The following is a 22,538-nucleotide window of genomic DNA, read 5'->3' as shown; positions in this document are numbered from 1 at the left end:
TTCTACTGTGTTCTTTACCTTCACTGCTACGTGACATCTGGTAAAGGTAATTTCATGTAGAAGACGCTCCAATAAAATCATGATCCAAGCCCAAACCTGGAACCAATGTGACCAAGATCCGGCGAGGTAGCCGCAGGCTGCAAGAACTACCCGCAGAGCAAAGAATTTTGCCTGAGATGACCAGGAAGGTCACTACCAAGTCAACAACCACAATTTCAACTTCAGTGCACTCCATCGTGTTTCTATAACACAGGGAGCCACCTGCCATTCGCAGAGCTTCGTGAGACGATGCAGAAACCTGGCACAAGACTTTCAAAAGAACCTCAGCCTTCAACAACTGGAGCTCTGAGGATAAGCTGCGCCACGTGTACTCCTCGTTGGAAAATGGCACGAGGACATGGTTCGAGAACCGCCAGTCCCCCCTTACAACATGGAACGGGTTCCGCAGAAACTTCTTAGGGACGTTCACGAGCGTCGTCTTTAAATAAAAGACCGATGTTCTATATGAAGCCTAAGTGCAGCCACCTAACGAGAACGTTGCCATCTTTACAGAAGTAATGAGCCATCTATCGCTCCACGCCCCCCTGGAAATGCCCGAGGAGAACAAAGTCTGCCTATTGATGCATGGTGTGAAGCAAAAACGTTCCACCAGCTTGATACGAAGCCCACCGAAGGCCGTCGAAGAGTTTCTTTGCGGAGCCACCAGCCTTGAGAAAACACTGGAAAAGCGGAACCGACAATTCAACCGCCGTACGATCTGAACTACTCCGGAGTTCAATCACTGCGCACCGATGACCTACGTGAGACTATCACAGCGGTCGTGTGGGAGGAACTTGAGAAGTTGTTCCATGCCACGGAGCCTCACGTGGGGTTCATTGTTGACATCAACCACGAGGACATTCAGCAGTCACTTGGAGTCCCCGAATCGCCACGGCCTCAACCGGAAGCGATAACCAGCGCCGCCGTAGCCCACCGTCACGCTATCCTCCATTCCCGTGCCACGGTCCGGTATCCCCGCAGTTTCGTCGTTTGCGGCAGCAGCTGCCAGCTCACCCTCCCATCACCTTGCGCAGCTACGCAATCAAAAACGTTGTATGCCGCACTTCAGACTACCGCCCGCGCTGCTGCCACTGCTAAGAAAGGGGCCACGTCTACCTCCGGTGCCCATACAGCGATATCAGACTGTGAGGCGTCACCGTTGACACGTCCAGTACACAGTTTGTCGAGCGACCACGTGACATCACCAACTGCATCGCCACAACGCAGTCGAGACCCCGACGACCTTCACGTTCATCGTCGCCAAGAGGCTACATACCACCGCAGCGCCGACAATACAGTGGCTGAGCCCGGCTCACATGGCCGTCAAATTCGGCCAGCTGGAGGACACCTCATAACGCCGACAGGAAACTGCAGGACAAGAATTCGTTTTCATGACCGAACCTACCCTGCGACGTTCGTTATCCTCCAACAATTCTAACGAGACGTAATTCTTGAGATGGAATTCTTGAACCAGCCCTGTGCAGTCATCGACCTGAGTTCGAATTCAACAACGTTGTTTAGAGACCAAGCGATACCGACGGAGAAGTCTTCCAGTCAGTCAGCGTGCCTTGAGTGTACTTGAGGACCAAGTCAGCATCCCGCCTCACTCCAGCGTTGTCATTTCTGTTCGCAGCGAAACATCCGCATACGTAGAAGGCGTCATTGAGGGAGACCAGCATGTAATGCTCGACCGTGAATTTGGGATCGCTCAATTGCACGTAGGGAAAGTGAAAGTGATGCCGACAAAATTCAGCCAGGAGTTCAACATATTAACAAGCGCACAGCGATCGCATACACTGAGGAAATTGTCGAACCAGCAATGCCTTTGTCCTCTCAGACTCTGTCGCACCTACCACGACGACCTTTGTTCCCAAGCAGACTTCGACACCAATCCAAGTATCCTATGAGTAGGCAGCAATAGCTCAGAAGTCTTCGACGATACAAAGATATCGTCGAGGATTCGACAAAGGCCAGTTGCAAAGCATCGCGGAATATTCCATGAGGGGAACTCGACCATTGCGCTAGAGCCCTTACCGCATTTTGACGAGAGAACGTGACACTATACGGCAAAAAGCCCAGGAAATGCTCCGCGAGGACATCATGCAGCCTTCCAAAAGCCCGTGGGCACCTCCTGTAGCCTTGGTGATGAAATAGGACGGAACCCGACGCTTCTGCGTCGGCTATCGTCGACTGAACAAAATCAAGAAGGACGTACGTTCCCTTCCATGGATAGACGACGCATTGGATCACCTGTGTACCGCTAAATGCTTCTCGACGATGGATCTCAACACTGGCTACTGGCAAATAGAAGTCGACGAGACGGATCCCGAAACGACCGCCTTTGTCACACCAGCCGGGCTCCATGAGTTCAAGGTCATGCCATTCGGATTGTGCTTGGTGCTCGCAATGTTCCAGCGCGTCATGGACACGGCGTTCACAGGATTTAGATGGGAAACCTGTCTTGTTGACTTGTATGACGTTGTCGTATTTGCTAGAAATTTCAGCGATCAGCTTAGGCGGCGGGCGCAGTACTAGATGCCATCAAGTTATCTGGGCTCCCTCTGAAGCCAAAATAGTGCCGATTCGCTTACGATGAGCTGCTGTTGCCGGGCCACGTCAGCTGAAAATCTCGAGCCCGCCCCGACCCGCAGAAGACAGCTGCCATCGCAAAGTTCCAGCCACCCACCGGCAAGAAAGCAGTGCGTACATTCGTAGGCATGTGTGCGTACCACAGGCGCTTTGTCAAGGACTTTTCACGCATCGCTGAGCCACTGGCTTATCTAACTAAATGTGATGTCGATTTCAAGTGGGAAACGCCGCAGGCCGACGCATATCAATTAACTAAAACGACGCACGCAGTTACCACTTGTACTTGCGCATTTCGACAAGGATGCCGATCGCCTGGGCTGTAGCACAATTCCACCCTTAACTATATGGCAGGCTGTTCAATGTTGTCAACGGCCATCACGCGTTGTGTTGGCTAGCGAATTTAAAGGACCCTTCTAGATGTCTGGTGTGGTGGGGCCTCAGACTACAAGAATATCACATCACTGTAATCAGCATGTCCTGTCAAAAACACTCTGATGCCGACTGCATGCCTTGATCTCCCAAACACTCTTCCCTACGATGACTAAGACGAGGACGTCTTGTGAGGTACAGTAAGTGCAAACTAGATTTTGCCGAGCAGCATTGAGCGGAGCAGGGGGCTTTGGAGCCTTGCTGAATGCTTGGAAGTCAAGACCGACGTTTTCCCGAGGGTATTCATGAGCGGCTTGTTTTACTTTTTCTTACGGAACGACGTCCTGGTGAAGAACTTTTCTCCAGCCCGCGCAAACTGCCTTTTCGTTGTACCAGCAGCCCTTCGGTCAGAAGTGCTGCATGCCTTGCAGGGTGATAAGACAGCCGGGGCACCTGGGGTTTTCCCGTACGCTTCTAGCAATACAAGGTAAAGACTATTGGCCGCGCGTGACTGCCGAAGTCGCCCGCTACGTCAAGACTTGCTGCCACTGCCAGCAACGCAAGACACCACCGACAAGGACAGCGGGTTTATTGCAGCCGAAGGAGCCTAGCGATGGGGATGAATTTGTTCGGACCGTTTCGGACTGTTGCTAACATGTTGCTACGTCATGGTGCTCCAGAAGCCCTCATCCCCGACAACGAAACAGCTTTCGCAGCTGAGCTTACTCAAGCCATACTGCAGGATAGCCAGACAAGTCAACGAAGAGCCACAAGTTTCGAGAAATTATTTCGCAAATTGTGGGACGAAATACAGGAGCGCTACAGTTACCTTATTTTCGTTTACGTCAGTTTACGTCAATTCAGGAATGAGTGCTTTGGTAAAAAATTAAATGCAACGACAGCGCATTTTTGCGGCGTCTTTGAGGGCGCATTGTTCCCGAAGTGGTGCCACTCTGGTAATTCATTTCGAGTGTACATATCTTGCAAACTCACCGGATACATTTTGTAAATTTCAATATCTGTCGCAATGTAATTATTCAGGAAGCTAATTAGCAACCTTTTGTTGATTAGGTAAATATGTGTGTCTAGTTCTCGTATATGTAGTATTCGCCTTTACATAATGTTGCTCAAGGACTAGAATTACGTTATCTACAAAAGGCAATCTTTAAAAATTCCGTAACACTTAAAAATGATCAGCCTATATAAATTTTACAGTTACCTAGGCCTAAAATGACTACGGTTCTATCAACGTCTTACCTCTTTTTCTTTCCATCTATCCTCTAACCGTCTCTTTTTTTTTCTCGACCGCTTCCATCCACTTTGATTCGATCAGCCATTAAACCACTCGTATGTGAGCTTTAAGCAAAATATTAGGAAACTATTGTAAAATATTCTGTTTTTAATGTCAGCATACAAGGTGTGAGTGAAATACATAAGTTATACATTCACTTCCTAAAAAACCAAAGTGGAAAAGTAAAACAGAAATTTGTCACTTTGGGCTTAACCAAGTTTGGTGCACGCTACATATTACCCTGTAAAATTTGAACGACACAAGGCAGAGACATGACTCTTTTTTCCTGATAGGGAGAGTAGTGCGCGTTGCTGCATGAAAACATAAAATTGAAAAATAGATCTTTTAGAAGAAAATTAATCTTTAATTGGGTTTCTGTGCGGCTTTCATCTATTATGGAAAGGTATTTGATTCGGAAGAGATGCCAGTAGTCAGTCATCGAGGCACTGCGCAATGATTAGCAGAGGAGGCAAATGTGCGAATCTTGAACAATGTACAAACATTGCACAGTTACCTTGCTTCCTGTGCTTTAGGTAGAATAATAGGTAGTAATTTAGGTAGAATTGTACGTATCAAGAAAGTGCGTACTGAGGAACAACGGCAAATATCTCAACAACCTTCGATTTCCAGATGACAGTTTTTTATACAGGAACAGTGAGAACGAACTGCGATATATGGTGGATGACTTTCACAGAGAAAGCGCGAAAAGTAGGATGCAGAAAGCAAAAGAATAGGCTGAGGAAAAAAAAAACATGATCGCCACAGAGCATCTAGAGTCCGTGCAAGAGTACGTTTATCAGGGTCAATTACTCACTCCAAGGGACCTTGATTCTGAGAAAAAAATTTGCAGAATAAAAATATGGGTCAGTGTCCATATAGTAGGTATTACCGAATGCTGACCACATACTTAGCACTGTCATTAAAACGAACGCAGACCAACTCTAATTAGCTCAGAATTCCTTCTGCACGAGCAACTTAGGTTGCATATCAATTTAGAGGTTCTTTGGCACCCCATAACGACCTGAATGTATTGCAATTGGTCGAATTGAGATAATTGGTCCAGACACAAAAAGCAAGTGTGCTAAACTATTAGCCGATCGCCACGCGTTTAGCTGCAATGAAGTCGGAATATTGACCTAAGTGTCAGTGTTTACCATGTAGCTGTAATGACTCTTCTAGATAGTGAACGCGGCCGTAGGGGCACCGGGCCAAGGAGCCCGTATGAAAGCACGTCTGCTCTGCGGTCGTCTGCTACAGTCAAATGTGTGTATGATCGCTACGAGAATTCGCAGGCATCGCCAGTGTTATGCAGCGAATTTCGCTTAGAGCCAACACTGGGGACCAACGACCAACGCCACGCCACCGAAACAGACGAAGTAAAATGATAGCAGTAGTCAAAATATATAATACGTATCATTACTAATTTCACACCCACCATAAGAAAGATTGCTGACCGCTTTAACGTCGCCAATCATGTCCAAAGGATCGACACGGCGCCGATGGCTAACACCGCCAGCCTCTGACGCTCTTTGAATGCTGTTATCAAGTACGCTGGAGGGAAATGTGGAGAAAAACAGGCTGTCTTTACAACTAAGTGCAGGGCATCGCTTCTTCAACCCCATGCCTGCATGATATTAGGGTGCAGCTTTTACACACCCGTTCCTGTGTTGAACGTCGACGCCAGCGCAACCGGTAGAACGAACTACCGGAACGCAGCGAAGCATAAAAGACGGCGATAGCGAGGAAAGCGTGATGAGGAAAGCGGATGAGGGAGGTGCAGAAGAAGCATCAGAAGGGAAATAGGAGCGTCTCAAGAGACGTGTTCCGCTGGGACGACCAGCTATGAGATGTCATCACAGTAGCGTGCACAGTCAAACGGTCACCGTTGACGTCACCACAAAAGGACGCAGTGACTGCGACCGCCGATACTATATCAGGAAACAAAGAGCCGGCGTGGGCTTCGAACTCACTGCGCATGCGCCAAGTCAGCTGCTTCCCCAGAGAGTGCGCTCTGCCCGAGCTACGGGTCCCCTTGTTGATCTTTGTTTTCTGAACTTTGTTTTCTGAGTTTCCTGAACGCAACCGGTGGAATTCAAAACTACTAAGGAGCTGCGCTCGATTTTCGCCTTAGGGAGTGCCGTAATCATAGCGCGAATTTTTTCCTCGTAGCGAAAAAGCCACCGTGGATGGCGTAGTGGCTTGGGAGTTTCGGTGATGCGGCCGCGTATCCACGTGGGTTGAGATCCTGGCCGTGGTGGCCGCTTTTAGATGGGGACGAAATACAAGAACGCCCATGTACCGTGTGTTAGGTGCACGTTCCAGAAGCCAAGGTGGGCAAAATGAATTCGGAGTCCCCCACTATGGCATGCCTCGTAATCATATCGTGGTTTAGTGAAGTAAAAGCCCCAAATCATTTTATTCGTTTTATTTGTAAAAGGAATGACAAGGCTTTGCTGGACTAAGAACAGAGTCCAATAAATTGTACGCTTGTCTTGCCTTAAGCAAGAAAACAAACACTGAGGACGGTACCAAAAACTGCATATACCCTATGCTAGGTGTCAACAGATGGGTTGCTCGGCTTGACGGCACATTGATCTGCTTCGAGCGGCGTTCAGTCCAATATAGCGTTACCGATGTGAACACCAGCCTATGCTCCTGACGTAGTCCGCCATGCGTATCACTTCTAACTGCTAGGCCCGTTGTGCTCATAAAAATGGTACTGAATAATATGCCACTAACTGCTCCTGTCCTTATACCATACTCCTTTTCACAGATTCAACAGGAGTAAAAGATGTTCCAGACGCTGTATGATGACCTACCACCCATGCCAACGGAAGTACTCGCTCTCCGTAAAAAATTCTGGGAAGCCGAAGGACAACACCTAATTTTCAACGTGAGTTCCTTGAAAACACTTACTATTCGACACAGCTCGTCGTCTAACAAAATGTCTCGTCAACGTTCGTCTGTCACTGAAGGTACGGAGTACCGAAAAGGTATCAGCGAATCAGAGCGCATCCTAGACGAGTAGATATTCGTAGGGAAATGTGAATGGGAACAGTGGGCCACAATTTCCCGTCATCAATTTTCGATTAGGTAATATGCTGTGTCTCAAACGACCACGTGTGATGCGGGAAAGGAGAGGAGCTATATCAGACAAAGATTACATACGTGGTTTTCAGAATAGTCAGTTATCTCAAAAGCAATTACCTTCTCAGGTCTGGCAACTACAAAAATATTTAAAAAGTTTGTAGAACCTTTCAGAGACCATTCGTAGAGCCGTAGTTGGCTCGTTCGCCTCAGTATTGTACATTTTCTTTTTTTTTGCAAATTCAACGAATAGTTATACAATCGCCATTTCGAAAACAAAAGTGGTCTGCCCATTATATTCCTTGCGTTATAAAGGTACAGGAGGTATTCTATGCTCAAATATTTACAACCTTTCTTTGGCAATAAGCACGAAATACTTGTATGAGGATGTTATTGGCTAAAGAAGAGCCAGTTCCGAAAGTACATAAGGGCGCGTTCTACTACACGAGTAACGGAACATAAAACAACTCTGACGGCAATAGCATAGCATTCCTTGCTTGTTTCGTCAGCTGGTGAGATTTTGTGGTTGTCTTCAACAAGGTCTACTGCTATTACGCATAAGCCAATAAGCAGTGTTTGCTATTGTGCATGGAATCAATGTGTTAAAAGATACACAGGGTGTCCCACATAACTTGAGCCAATAATTTAAATATGAAAGGCTCGTCGGAAGCGAATTGAACCGAACGCACAATATTCGCAAAAGCCAATAGTAACTCAGACAATTTCTTGTTTACCCCACAACTCTATGATTAATTAAAAGTATAATTACTAACTTTTTGAATATTGGCTAGCATGATGCGCAGATTTGTAGAGCACCTGCAGAAACCACCGATCGAGTTCTTTCCTTTCGGATACGTCTCACGTAGTCCTTTTTTCTGGGTTGCAAGGAAAGCCCTTGAAATATGAAAAAAAAAGCCACGCGACGGAGCACTTGCGCAATGGTACCGTGCTGCTCTCAAGCGTGCGTTCGGTGAACAAGGTCGGCTGCCGTGGGATGATGGCGATAATACATGCTGCTGGCCTAGCGCTGCCGATGAGATCAAGAACGCCCTGCCGCTTCCTCGTCGCCAGTCACGATGCAGCCGACCTTGTTCACCGACCGCACGCTTGAGAGCAGCACAGTACCACTGCGCAAGTGCTCCATCACGTGGATTTTTTTCGTATTTCGCGAGCTTTATTAGCGACCCAGAAGAAAGGACTACGTGAGGCGTACACTCACCAGAAGACACGGGCGCCATTTCAAATTGGAGGAACGTGCAAAACATGCGACGGTTTCTGGTGTGCGAAAACTCGAATGAGCAAACTAAAGATGCGATAAAATACCAATAGCTGACTGGTGAATGTTACGTATCGTTTCAAGTTATATGCTGCAAAAAACAAAAATAATATTGTTTTCTATTTGCCAACTAAGAAAACGTGAACAAAACTGCGGGACTACTTCTAGCAACGGTGAAAGAGGCGCGCTTAGTTTCCGTAGCCTTCCCTTTATAGCCAAGAAAAGTTGTCCGCGAGTATAGCCAACAAGGAATCATATAAAGTAAATAAAATATTGGTCATAAAGGTTTTGTTCCACATGTATCGGTATGTTTACAATGAGATCATAGTCACAACAGATTCTATAGACGTGTCCATCTAGTATCTATCATGCTTTGTTAACACCTCTTTCGGTCTACGGGAAAGCCCATTCGCTTCTGTAGGGCAAGCGCCTTTGAAAAAACTCGAAGTGCCTCCCGCAAGGCGAAGCAGCGACTTGGAAAGCAAATTAGTGCACATATACACGAAAGTAAGGATGGTAGTCTTATCGCCAGTATAAACTTGAAAACCTTCGCTTAGTAGCTGAATTAACAAACATATGGTGTCAGCTCGCACTAGCAAACTTGAACACATCACATTCGAAGGACGCGGACACTCGCTGTCGGAACTCTGGAGTGAGCAATGCGGCAGCAGCATTGAACGAACGAATGAATGAATGAATGAATGAATGAATGAATGAATGAATGAATTAAAAACTTTATTTTCACAAAGGGGGTACACAGGCCAAGGTGGAGCCCTTAGTCCTGGGCCCCTGTGGCCTTTGCCATCTTGCTAGCTCTGTCGATCAGCTTGAGCTGTTCTTCAGGTTTCGAGCAGGACAGCGCAGCCTCCTACTGCTCCGGTATTGGTGTTTTGTGTACTGGCGCTACCTTTGGCTTTTGGCAGGCCCATGTAACGTGGTAAAGCGTTGCGTGTTCCCCGCATATCGGGCATTTATTGTCATATGTTGATGGATAGATTTTGCTGAGCAGACTCAGATTGGAGTATGTATTAGTCTGCAGTTATCTCCAGGCAACCGACTGCCCTCTACTAAGGTCTTTGTGGGGAGGGAGGTAGATCCTCCTTAGGGCTCTCTGGTTTTCTAAATTTGCGCCTGGTGACTGTGTCCGGTTCCCCGTCGTGGTGCGCCTCCCGGTTGGCGTATGCTCGGGCGTTGGCGTCGGCACGCTGGTACCCTGTCACAGTCTCATGACCTGGTGTCACGTAATGAAGCATCTCGAAAAGGTGATTTTTCTCGTCTTGAGTATGCGGATGGCCGACAGTGGATATGCGCCCAGTGCTGTACCTTCTGCACGCTTCTTGCGAGTCCGTAAGTATTGCTATAGTGGCCTCTTCGCCCTGGTGGGTGATGGCGAGTGCGACTGCCGCTTCCTCAGCCTCGAGGATGTTGTTGCCGTTGATCGAAGCGCAATTGATTTCTCTAAGCTGGTGATCAACAACGCTGACTACCGCCCTGGAGTGCTCTTTGTATGTGGTCGCATCAACCTATCACACGTCATTTCTCGCCGCGAAATATCTGTTGTGTGCTTCTGATCTTGCCTTTCTTCTGGCCTTGTGTACTTTAGGGCGCATGTTTCTCTGTATCGGGCTGACCTCAATGACCTCTCGAATATATTTAGGTACGCTTTCCGTGCTGTTAATTTCTCTGCAAGCATCGCTCATACCCAGTATCTTCAACGTGTTCCTGCCCGTTGGAGTCAGCATGAGTCTCATTTTCTGCGTGAGAAGGACTTCGATGTGTTCTTGCACTGTCTTGTTTATGCCCAATTGAAGGAATTTATCCGTCGAGGTGTTCACCGGCAGTCCGAGAGCGCATTTGTAAGCGTTCCTAAGGATTGCCTCTCATTGTTCTTTTTCCTGCTCGAGCGGTGTTTGGTAGGGGACACTGTATACAATCCTACTGACCACGAGGGCCTGTATTAGCCTAGATGTGTCCTCTTTCTTCATATCTCGTCATCTGTTTGAGATTCTTGCGATCATCCTCGTGATCTGAGCTGTAGTCTTTGCCAGCTGTCTGATTGTGTGATCCACACGACAGTTACATTGTATCCACATGCCAAGGATCTTGGGATACCTCCGGAACCTTCTTCCCCCCTATGAAGATGTCTATGGAGGTTTGCAGATTTTATCCTCTTCTGTAGACTCTGAGCACCTCGGATTTCGCCAGGGAGCAGACAAGTCCGCAGTGTTCAGTCTATGCGTGGACTGTATCTGCTGCACTTTGCAGAAGGTCTTGTTTTTCTCCTAAGGATCCCTTGGTCACCCAGATTGTGACGTCGTCTGCGTATATGGCATGCCTGAGCCCTTCAATTTTTTCGAGCTTCCGTGCTAACCCGATCATAACGATGTCAAAAATCGTAGGGGATATAACAGAGCCTTACGGTGTTCTCTTTTTGGGCATGTTGAAGGTGTCAGTCCTGATGCCTCCTATACCAATGGTGGCGGTTCTGTCACTGAGGAAAGCTTTGACGTAGTTGTGTATTCTCTGCCCGCAACCAATGTTGCTGAGACCCTCCAGCACAGCCCTATGACTTACATTGTCGAAGGCCGCCTTAAGATGGGTGCAAGGAAGATATTTTCTCCGTATTTCGGGATGGTAGTAGGTACCTCCTCCTTAATCCGCAGGAGGATGTCTTGCGTCGAGAGGCATTTTCTGAATCCAAACATTGTGTGTGACATGAACTTGTTATCCTCCAGGTGGGTCTCCAACCTCTGAAGCACAATTATCTCCCATACTTTTCCCAAGCAGGACGTTAGCGAAATGGGTCGCAGGTTTTCCAGGCAGGGAGTCTTTCCGGACTTCGGAACCATTACTATTTCCGCATGTCTCCATTCGTCCGGGATAGTCCTCCGTTCCCAGTGTTTATTTCCGAATTCTGTAAATCGTTTAATGAAGTTTTCGTCCAGGTTCCTTATCATGGCGTTGGGGATGCCATCCTTGCCTGGCGTGGTGTTCTTTGTGGCGGATATCACAGCGTGTCACACTTCTTCTATGGTAATGGGTTCATCTAGAGCGGGATTTGCTTCGCCCGTGCATGCCAAGCTGCAGTCGACGTCTGTTGTATCCCCAATGTAGCGCTGCTTGACGTTCTCTAGCATTTCCCGTTCTGTGCCTAGGAATGGGAGCGCGATCCGTTGGGTCGTTTTACAATTTTCTGACTTGGTCATGGTTGGGTCTATAAGAGCCCTTAGCAACGCCCATGTCTTTTTCCAGCCTAAGGTCCCCTGTAGCTCATTGCATTTTTAGTCATTGCATCTCATTGCAGCTCATTGCATCTTTAGTCTGAGTTTTCTGTTGTGCTTCTGCCGCCTCCATCTTCTTAGCAGCCTCCGTCGGGCGTCACATATGTGTAAAAGATGCTATCCACCTCGGGTGTGCTGGTGGTCATCATCATCATCATCAGCCTGATTACGCCCACTGCAGGGCAAAGGCCTCTCCCATACTTCTCCAACTACCCCGGTCATGTACTAATTGTGGCCATGTTGACCCTCCAAACTTCCTAATCTCATCTGCCCACCTAACTTTCTGTCGCCCCCTGCTACGCTTCCCTTCCCTCGGAATCCAGTCCGTAACCCTTAATGACCATCGGTTATCTTCCCTCCTCATTACATGTCCTGCCCATGCCCATTTCTTTTTCTTGATTTCAACTAAGATGTCATTAACGCGCGTTTGTTCCCTCACCCAATCTGCTCTTTTCTTATCCCTTAACGTTACACCTATCATTTTTCTTTCCATAGCCCGTTGCGTCGTCCTCAATTTAAGTAGAACCCTTTTCGTAAGCCTCCAGGTTTCTGCCCCGTACGTGAGTACTGGTAAGACACAGCTGTTATACACTTTTCTCTTGAGGGATAATGGCAACCTGCTGTTCATGATCTGCGAATGCCTGCCAAACGCACCCCAGCCCATTCTTATTCTTCTGATTATTTCACTCTCATGATCTGGATCAGCAGTCACGACCTGTCCTAAGTAGATGTATTCTCTTACCACTTCCAGTGCCTCGCTACCTATCGTAAACTGCTGTTCCCTTCCGAGACTGTTAAACATTACTTTAGTTTTCTGCAGATTCATTTTTAGTCCCACCCTTCTGCTCTGCCTCTCCAGATCAGTGAGCATGTATTGCAGTTGGTCCCCTGAGTTACTAAGCAAGGCAATATCATCAGCGAAGCGCAAGTTACTAAGGTATTCTCCATTTACTCTTATCCCCAATTCTTCCCAATCCAGGTCTCTGAATACCTCCTGTAAACACGCTGTGAATAGCATTGGAGAGATCGTATCTCCCTGCCTGACGCCTTTCTTTATTGGGATTTTGTTGCTTTCTTTATGGAGGAGTACAGTGGCTGTGGAGCCGCTATAGATATCTTTCAGTATTTTTACATACGGCTCGTCTACACCCTGATTCCGCAATGCCTCCATGACTGCTGAGGTTTCGACTGAATCAAACGCTTTCTCGTAATCAATGAAAGCTATATATAATGGTTGGTTATATTCCGCACATTTCTCTATCACCTGATTGATAGTGTGAATATGATCTATTGTTGAGTAGCCTTTACGGAATCCTGCCTGGTCCTTTGGTTGACGGAAGTCTAAGGTGTTCCGGATTCTATTTGCAATTACCTTAGTAAATACTTTGTAGGCAACGGACAGTAAGCTGATCGGTCTATAATTTTTCAAGTCTTTGGTGGTGGTGAGGGCGACCAATCGGGCTAGCCTTTTGCCGTCTGCCTTGATTCCTGCGACCCAGCTCGTAATGTCTGTTATCTCAGTGTCTTCGGACTCCGCCCTAGTTTTTTATGGGGTACCCAGTCGGTGAGCTTAGCCTGGCAAAGTCTTTTCTTTATCGGGAAGGTATATATCTTGATGCGCAAAATGAAGTGGTCACTGCCAAGCGTTTTCCCGTCGTTTCCTCATCGAGTATCCCTTACCCCTCATACGAATGCCAAGTCTGGGCACGAATCTCGATTGATACTGTTCCCCACTCGCGTGGGTTGGGCGTGGTCTGTGATGAGACTAAGCCTTCTGCGATCCGTTTCTCTTGCTAGGTCCCTGCCTTTTTGAGTTTCCTTAACATAGCCCCAGCTTTTGCGCCAGGCATTAAAATCCCCCAGGATGACAAGACCCTTCTTGCCTGCTGCTTGTGCTGCCTTGCGTAACAGGTAGCCGAAGTTGGCTTTCTTCTAGCTGGGCAGGCTGTAAATGTTGTGGAGAAAGATGCTTTCTTGGCTTCTTTTTTGGGTAATAATTTCACTAAAGACGTGGTCAATATCCGTTGCGTCGATGTCGTGTCTGATTACGGTGACAGCTTTGACAACCAGCGCAGCGACCTTACTCTGGCCGAGCACTTCATAGGCTGAGTAGACCGCAAGAGTGGGTGAGCAGCCGGTTTCCTGTAGGGCGATTATATGTGGTGGAGCTGTGCAGTTAGTGATGTGTTGTTTAAGGAGACCCTGTTTTCTGCGGATCCCACGGCAGTTCCACTGCCATATATCGAGGGTTTGCAACTTGACCGAGCGTTTACGCTTGCTCGCCATACTCAGCAGACGGCCTAGTATAGGGTTTAGTTCTGAATTTCATGCCCGTAAATTGTACTACGCGTTCTCTATCCTTGCGCGCCTCCTCTCGGATGTTACAAACGAGGTTGCTAAGATTCACGAGTGCATCGTTCATGGCTACCATGGCAGTTGAGAATTCCTGCCGGCCTATGGTGACCGACTGGGTTTCGTCTGTTTCCGGCTTTGAGTTCGTCTGCCCTGTTCTCAGTGCCTTAAGTTCATCTATGAGCTCGTTGAGCTTCTGTCAAAGCTCAGTATTTTCTGTCCTTAGAGTCTGAATAGTTTGCCTCAGCTCATTTACTTCGTCGTTCTGCGTGTTCGTGTACTTTGGAGCAGTGGGAGAGGCTGAGAAAACATGCGCTTTCTAGCTCACCTTACTGTCTTCTTCCTTCTTGTGCGTGGTCTTCTTCTGCTGCTTGTTTTTCGTTTCCGGAGCCTGCCTGGTCTTGGACGCGGATATCGACCTTGAGCTGGACCTTGATGTCGAGCTGCATTCCCTACTGAACCAGCGTCTCCTGGGCCGGCCACGTCCGCCGGCGTCCCTGGCTTCGGCGTCCGGTTCCTCTTTTTTTCTCGCCCTCGATTTCCAGAGTCGTTTTTTGCACTCCTTTGCCTGTGTGGGGTGCGCTTCCTTGCACAGCGCACACCTGGGCTCGCAGGTGTGTCCGTCTTCGATTACTGCTTCGGCGCAGTTCGAGCAGACAACGTCGTCAGGTGTCGGGCATACCTCCGCCCTATGCCCAGGCTTGAAGCATGTATAGCAAACTTGCCACGATGACCGACAGAGGTAGCAACGTGTTTCGCTGCCGTAGTAGTAAACGTGCTGCTCCTTCGACCACATGCTCTGGCTGTGCCCGTACAACGCGGGCTCCGACTTTCATAGCAAGTCCAAGTGAGACGCCTTCCTGAACAGCTCGGATTTCCCAAACCAACTACAGGCCGTCCAGAAGGCCCGCGACGTCGCGGAGAGTCACCATCTCCCTGTCCCGTCGTGGGCGGAACCACCAACTTGATCGGGGAGCTTTCGGTTCCTCCCAGTCAAGTTCCTCAGGACACTCTAATAAAGTTCTTGTCACTCTCACTTACGTAAAGTATTTTGACTCCATGCGTACGTACCCGAAGGTGGGCTAGTAATTCGGTCGGCGTTGCACCTGCGTCCAGTCCGTGAACCACACCTTTACACGAATTGTCCGGCGCTGCCATGTACACCGTCACTGCATAGTCTTTCGCACCAAAACGTAGACTTGGAACGCCCTGCGCTACATTGTCAGTCTCCGTGCTCGGCGTGCTGATTATGGCGATGTTCGATCCGTTGCGCAACCGTATAAGCAAGTTGCCTTCGTTGCACATGTCTGGGTTTCCACATGCGTTGGCTATAGCCCGGGCCATCTGATGCGCGCTCAGTTGACTGATGTTGAGCCCATTCTTCGGTCTAATGATGACTTTGAAAACGGTCTTCGGCAGTGGAGGTAGCTTCTCATGGCGGATGGGATTCTCCTTTAGTTTGGGCTGGCTCGGTGCTGATTTGTCGACCGCTTCGGTCCCGGTATCCGGAACAGTGATCAGCCTTGAGTTGTGGTATTTTGCGCTAAACCATCCCCCGTTGTCAAGGGTTTTCTTTTGCGAGAGGTCTGTAGCGTTGTCGTCGCGTTGGGGGTTCTTTTCGATCGGCGTCGTGGCTCCGATCGTAGCAGACGCGTCGTCGTCAGCCATCCTGACACGTCCAGCACGAGCTGAAGCAGCTTTCTGTCGGGCCGACGGCCCGAAGCCGCCTAGGCTTAGAGCAGCGTTCTTCTTCGCGAATCTTCGAACAAGCAGAGAACGGGAAATATGGACTTACGGTCGAAAGCCTGTTATTCATGGGTTTCGCTTGATTAGTAGAGGACGATAGAGCACTGCATCTTCGGCGACGTCGAGGTTTTCCAGGTGTAATGAGGCGTCGGGGCAGGAGCTCATGCGAAGCGTGACCGCTCCGTTTGGCCCCCTAGCGTCGTGGCCTCCATTGAACGAAGTGACCTTCGTTCGGTCGGCCGCTTCAACGCAAGGGTATGACGCGCGGAAAGGTATGAGCCGTCTGCCGATCATATTCAAGACACGGCTCGCCCGACCGCGCGCGGCTGTACATTACACGCATGCTGGCGCAGTCGCAGCCGGCCACCCTCCCTCCCGCGCTGCCTCCGCCGCTTGCCTCCATATATGGCACTCCAGATTGAGCCGCGATCATCAGTTCCGATTGCGCACTGTCGCCAAAGGCGCTGTGGCTGCCGGAGCACAACGCCGCCCCACTAATCCTCCCTCCCATCTCCCCAAGGCCTTTCGCGCGGCGGAAAACGTCGCGTTGCTCTCCGATTTCTTCGTTCACGCACTCCAGATTGAGCCGCAACCGTCGTCTTGCCTCGCGTGTTTTCACTCGCACATACAGCACACGACGCGCGGCGACGATGAGATCGCCCTGGGATTTTATACAGAACATCACGGCAATGGCAATGGAAAAAGCCCGCTTGGAGTATTCGTATAATTGCTATCGCAGTAAAAAGTTGCAGTTTCACCCCAAAGGCCTCATATCAATTGCGATAGCAAATTAGAGGACAGCTGTATGAAGTAAGGCTAGTGGTTTTATCGATCGCACAAACTTGTAAACATAAGCAAACTAACTAAATTAACAAGCAAACATGAACACGCCTCATCCGATGAGCACGGAAGCCCGCTGCCCAAACGCTGGAGCGGGGAAGCGCGGAAGCAGCAGCGAACAAACTGACCTTCGTGCTGCGTCTCGCATCAGCGCGAACTAAGCTGCGAAAACATAGTGCGCGGTGGACCGTGTCCCCACCGCAGATGTCTTTCAAGGTACAGCGGCCCGGTGCGCGGCCGCCCGAAGTAGAATGCCCCCCTCCATCCCTACCGTCCCGACAGAACATTGCGCGCTTCCTCCCGGCTTTGCTCCCTTTCGTGCGCGAGATTCAGCCGCAATCGCTTGCTCCCCCTCCCACGCTTTCACTCGCACATACAGCACACGGCGCGCAGCCATGATTTTAACACCCTTGGAACTTATACGGAAACCTCGCGGTGACGCCGGGGTCAGAGATGCGCTTGGAGTATCCATATAACTGCTATCGCAATAAAGGAGTTGCTTGTTTTCAGCAGTCAAATGCTCATACCGCAAAAGGGCCTATTGAAGACAGCCAGTCTCCAGGTGTGTTTTGCAAGCATAATATAGAATCTCGGTGCTCCTATCGCACGAACAGAAGCAAATGGTGTTCACGTTATCTGCATCACGTGCTAGAAATCTTTCTATGGCGGCGATATCTCCCAGTTCAACAGAGCCACAGAGTTTACTGTCGAGAAGCTCCACAACATTATTGCAGTTTGCAGCTTGCAGCACTGGAATACCCTTCGTATCTATATTGTTGAGGCTAGAATACTTATCGAGCCGGACAACCTTCCATCAAAGCATTTGATTATTTCATTTCAGCGGCTGTTGTCAGCTCTAAGAGTTCTGTTTTTTTTTTCGCTGCTTCAAATATTTTACCCATAATTCTTTTTTGTCAGCCTTGGCTGTCCGCACTTTTGCGCTGTCGGAATTGCACTTTGTCACTGCGACGTTCACAGAATTCAACGCGTTACAAGCAGCAGCTTCTTTCTTTTCAATAAAAACTTTCAGAGCAATCAGAGCATAGTAGTTAGGTTTGTGCATAAATCAGTACTCCAAAGCCGTGTTTGTGCTGTTTCTACATCCTAGATTGTGTGCGCGTGCCCGTTCACGCTGTCGTATGCTTCGTCGCGTTACACAGGGCCTTAGAAAGTGTTACAGCACATTAGCGATGCTAACTATTACGTACTGGGGTTAGAAGTTCTCGCCATGTACCTTGGCCCCAGGGGTGGATCTCCGCATGGCTGCCATTGGCTGTTTTAATGCAGACGTTCTTTCGAAGCTAGCACCAAGGCCCACGCCCCGGCCCTAGCAGGAGGGCGATACTTTGGGAAAATGGCGGCGCACATGATTGTTTACGTTGTCATGGCAACAGCAACAGCTTCCGCGTGGCGCTTCCTCACCCTAGCGCTGTCCTTTTTTTTTTTTTTTTAGGCTGACCGCTCCGCTGCCTCTCCCCCCTTTCCCATGCCCCGCGCACCGTTTACTTTTGCTTTCTTTTTGCCTGTCCACGGCGCATTTTTCTTTTTTCTTTATCGTGCGCGCATGCTATGCCGCGCATTGGCATTATTTGTGAACTGGCACGTGGTTCCTTATGTGTTTGCACTCACACAGTTTTGTGCATACTTTGATTATGCCATCGCCTACCAGAACATAAATCACTCTTCCAACACAACAGATCTTTGGCATCGTTTCATCGACTTTGTTTCCGAAAACAACGATTTTCCTATAACTTGGCATGATACACTCACGGAAAATGAACAAACATGAAAGATGCATGACACCTACATTACTTCCAGACAACACAAACGTCTACAGCCAGTCAAATAACAAAAATAGAATGAAAACACACACACACACACACACACACACACACACACACACACGCACGCACGCACGCACGCACGCACGCACACACACACACAGACACACACACACACATCAAGATTTTCCTCGTCAGTGGCATGCGGCAACATGGCGTCGAGCGTCGTCGTCGGGTTCCTGCCGTAAACGAGCTTAAATAACGTGATCTGTGTTGTTTCTTGCACCGCCGTGTCGTAAGAGAATGTTACGTACGGCAGGGCCGCATCCCACGTCTTGTGCTCGACGTCGACGTACATAGCTAGCATGTCGGCGAGGGTCTTGTTCAGGCGCTCTGTGAGACCATTCGTCTGCGGATGGTAGGCAGTTGTCCTCCTGTGACTTGTCTGGCTGTATTGCAGAATGGCTTGGATGAGCTCTGCTGTAAAAGCCGTTCCTCTGTCGGAGACGACGACTTCAGGAGCACCATGTCGCCGCAGGATGTTCTCGACAAAAATTTCGCCACTTCGGCTGCGCTGCCTTTCGGTAGAGCTTTAGTTTCAGCGAAGCAGGTGCCACGACGCCACGACGATCCACTTAATTCCGGATATTGATGTCCGAAACGGTCCCAACAAGTCCATCCCGATCTGCTGAAAAGGTCAGTAAGGAGGCTTGATCGGCTGTAGTAATCCCGCTGGCCTTGTCGGTGGTGTCTTGCGTCGCTGACAGTCTCGGCATGTCTTGGCGTAACGGGCGACATGGGCGGTTAGGTGCGGCCAGTAATATTTTTCTTGTATCCTAGATAGCGTCCGGGAGAAACCGAGGTGCCCAGCGGTCGGATCGTCATGTAGGGCGTGCAGTACTTCTGGACGCAGCGCCGACGGAACAACAAGAAGGTAGTTGGCGCGGACTGGTGAGAAGTTCTTCTTCACGAGTAGCTTGTTTTGAAGCGTGAACGAAGATAATCCACGCTTAAATGCCCTAGGGACAACGTCGGTGTGCCCTTCCAAATGCTTGACTAGAGCTTTTAGCTGCGGGTCCCCTCGTTGTTGTTCGGCGAAGTGTTCCGTGCTTATTATGCCAAGGAAGGCGTCGTCATCTTCGTCACCTTGCGGCGGCGGGTCAATCGAGGCGCGTGATAGGCAATCGGCATCTGAGTGTTTTCGTCCGGACTTGTATGTTACAGTGGTATTCGTATTCTTGTAGTCTGAGGCTCCACCGTGCCAGCCGTCCTGAAGGGTCCTTTAAGTTAGCTAGCCAAAACAACGCGTGATGGTCGCTGACCACTTTGAATGGCCTGCCATAGAGGTAAGGGCGAAATTTCGCTCTAGCCCAGACGATGGCGAGACATTCCTTTTCGGTTGTAGAATAATTGCCTTCCGCTTTTGACAACGACCGGCTAGCGTAAGCTATCACGTGTTCATGTCCATCTTTTCTCTGGACTAGGACGGCACCGAGGCCTAGGCTACTGGCGTCAGTGTGTATTTCGGTATCGGCGTGCTCGTCGAAGTGCGCAAGTACGGGCGGCGACTGCATGCGTCGTTTGAGTTCTTGAAATGCGTCGGCCTGCGGCGTTTCCCACTTGAACTCGACGTCACATTTAGTTAGCTTTGTCAGTGGCTCAGCGATGCGTGAAAAGGCCTTGACAAATCGCCTGTAGTAGGCACACATGCAAAGAAATCTACGCACTGCCTTCTTGTCAATGGGCGGCGGGAACTTCGCAATAGCAGCTGTCTTCTGCGGGTCGGGGCGGACTCCACACTTGCTGAGGACGTGGCCTAGGAACAGAAGCTCATCGTAAGCGAAGCGGCACCTTTCTGGCTTCAGAGTAAGCCCTGATGACTTGATGGCCTCTAGTACTATTGCAAGCCGCCTAAGGTGATCGTCGAAATTTCCGGCGACGACAACGACGTCATCCAAGTAAACGAGACAGGTCTGCCACTGAAATCCTGCTAAAACCATGTCCATCACGCGTTGGAACGTTGCAGGCGCCGAGCACAGTCCAAATGGCATAACTTTGAACTCGTAGAGGCCGTCTGGGGTGAGGAAGGCGGTCTTTTCGCGATCTCTTTCGTCGACTTCTATTTGCCAATAGCCAGACTTCAGGTCCATCGACGAGAAGTATTTAGCGTTGCAGAGCCGATCCAATGCGTCGTCTATCCGTGGGAGGGGGTATACGTCCTTCTTCGTGATCTTATTCAGACGACGATAATCGACGCAGAAACGCAGGGTTCCGTCCTTTTTCTTCACGAGGACAACAAGGGATGCCCACGGGCTTTTCGACGGCTGGATGATGTCATCGCGCAGCATTTCGTCGACTTGGTGCCTTATAGCTTCACGTTCTCGCGTCGAAACTCGGTAAGGGCTCTGGCGGAGTGGTCGAGCGCACTCCTCGGTGATTATGCGATGCTTGGCGACTGGTGTTTGTCGAATCCTCGACGATGTCGAAAAGCAGCCTTTGTTTCGTCGGAGCAGACTTCTCAGCTGCTGTGGCTCAATCACGGCGAGACTTGGATTAATGTCGTAGTCTGGTTCGGGAACCATGGTCGTCGTTGTAGATGCGGCGGAATCCGAGAGGATAAACGCATTTCTGGTTTCCAGAATTTCCTCGATATACGCGATCGTCGTGCCCTTGTTGATGTGCTTGAACTCCCGGCTGAAGTTTGTCAGTAACACTTCGGTTTTTCCTCCATGCAGTCGAGCGATCCCTCTTGCGACGCAAATTTCGCGGTCTAGCAGTAGACGTTGGTCGCCTTCAATGACGCCTTCTACGTCAGCGGGTGTTTCGGTGCCGACCGAAATAACAATGCTGGAGCGAGGCGGGATGCTCACTTGATCTGCGAGCACACTCAAGGCGTGGTGACTACGAGGGCACTCCGGCGGCATCGCTTTATCTTCCGACAGCGTTATTGACTTTGACTTCAGGTTGATGATCGGGCCGTGTTGGTCCAGGAAGTCCATACCGAGAATGACGTCTCGTGAACACTGTTGGCGGATAACGAAGGTGGCAGGGTAAGTACGGTCATGAATGGCTATTCTTGCCGTGCATATTCCAGTCGGCGTGATGAGGTGTCCTCCGCGGTCCGTATTTGAGGGCCATACCATGCAGTTTTAACTTTCTTCAACTGCGCGGCGATGGGTCCACTCATGACGGAGTAATCGGCTCCTGTGTCCACAAAAGCGGTGACTGCATGGCCGTCGAGAAGCACGTCGAGGTCGGTGGTTCTTTGTCTGGCATTGAAATTAGGTCTTGGCGTCGGATCACGGCCGCGTCGTGTTGAACTGAAGCTTGAACGTCGCGTCGTCAAGTCGTGTTTCGTCGGTGTAGTCTTGGCTTCCTGACTTCGTCGCGACGGCGGCGTGTCGAGATTATGTCGTCGAGATGGTCTCCTCGTCGTCTACGTCAGCGGCGGAGGATCTTCGTTAGTTCGATGAACAGCAACCGCACCTCCATCGGTTGCTGCTTTTAGTTTCCGGATATGAGCTCGCTGACCGGCCCCTGGGCTGGGCCAGTGTATGGTCGGCGCTGCGGCGACAGGTAGCTGCCTGGTGACGGCGGACGGGACGGTCGTCGAGGGCTCCACTGAGTAGCGACGAGGTAGTCGGCGATGTAACGATGGCGTTCACCTTCCTGAGGGCGCGGTGCATCGACGGCGAACTCTCGCAATCCCAGGTTGCGGTATGGGCATCGACGGTATACATGGCCGGCTTCGCCGCAGTGGTAGCAGAGTGGGCGCTGGTCAGGGGCTCGCCAAATGTCTGTCTTCCTCGCGTAGCTGCGCTGGGCGACGGGTGGGCGTGCTGGCGGCGGAGGCGGTGGACGACGGAATTGCGGCGTTACAGGGCCCT

The 22,538-nt window shown here is 49.8% G+C and overlaps 1 protein-coding gene across 3 annotated transcripts in view; it reads left to right on the top strand.

Moving 5' to 3' along the window:
* Window positions 1-22,538, top strand: part of LOC129385789 (uncharacterized) — a 202,226-nt gene that overhangs the window by 25,605 nt on the left and 154,083 nt on the right. For all 3 annotated transcript variants that reach the window (XM_072289195.1, XM_072289193.1, XM_072289194.1), the window contains exon 2: window positions 7,062-7,181. Coding sequence is in view for 2 of the 3 variants with exons in the window: in XM_072289193.1 (XP_072145294.1) it covers window positions 7,080-7,181 (102 nt within the window). In the remaining variant the exon portion in view is untranslated. The remainder of the gene's footprint in view (window positions 1-7,061; window positions 7,182-22,538) is intronic.

This window comes from Dermacentor andersoni, chromosome 7 (assembly GCF_023375885.2).
Source record: "Dermacentor andersoni chromosome 7, qqDerAnde1_hic_scaffold, whole genome shotgun sequence".
Classification (NCBI taxonomy): domain Eukaryota; kingdom Metazoa; phylum Arthropoda; class Arachnida; order Ixodida; family Ixodidae; genus Dermacentor; species Dermacentor andersoni.
The sequence above is the reverse complement of the archived record's forward strand: the minus strand, read 5'-3'. Positions and strand labels throughout refer to the sequence as shown.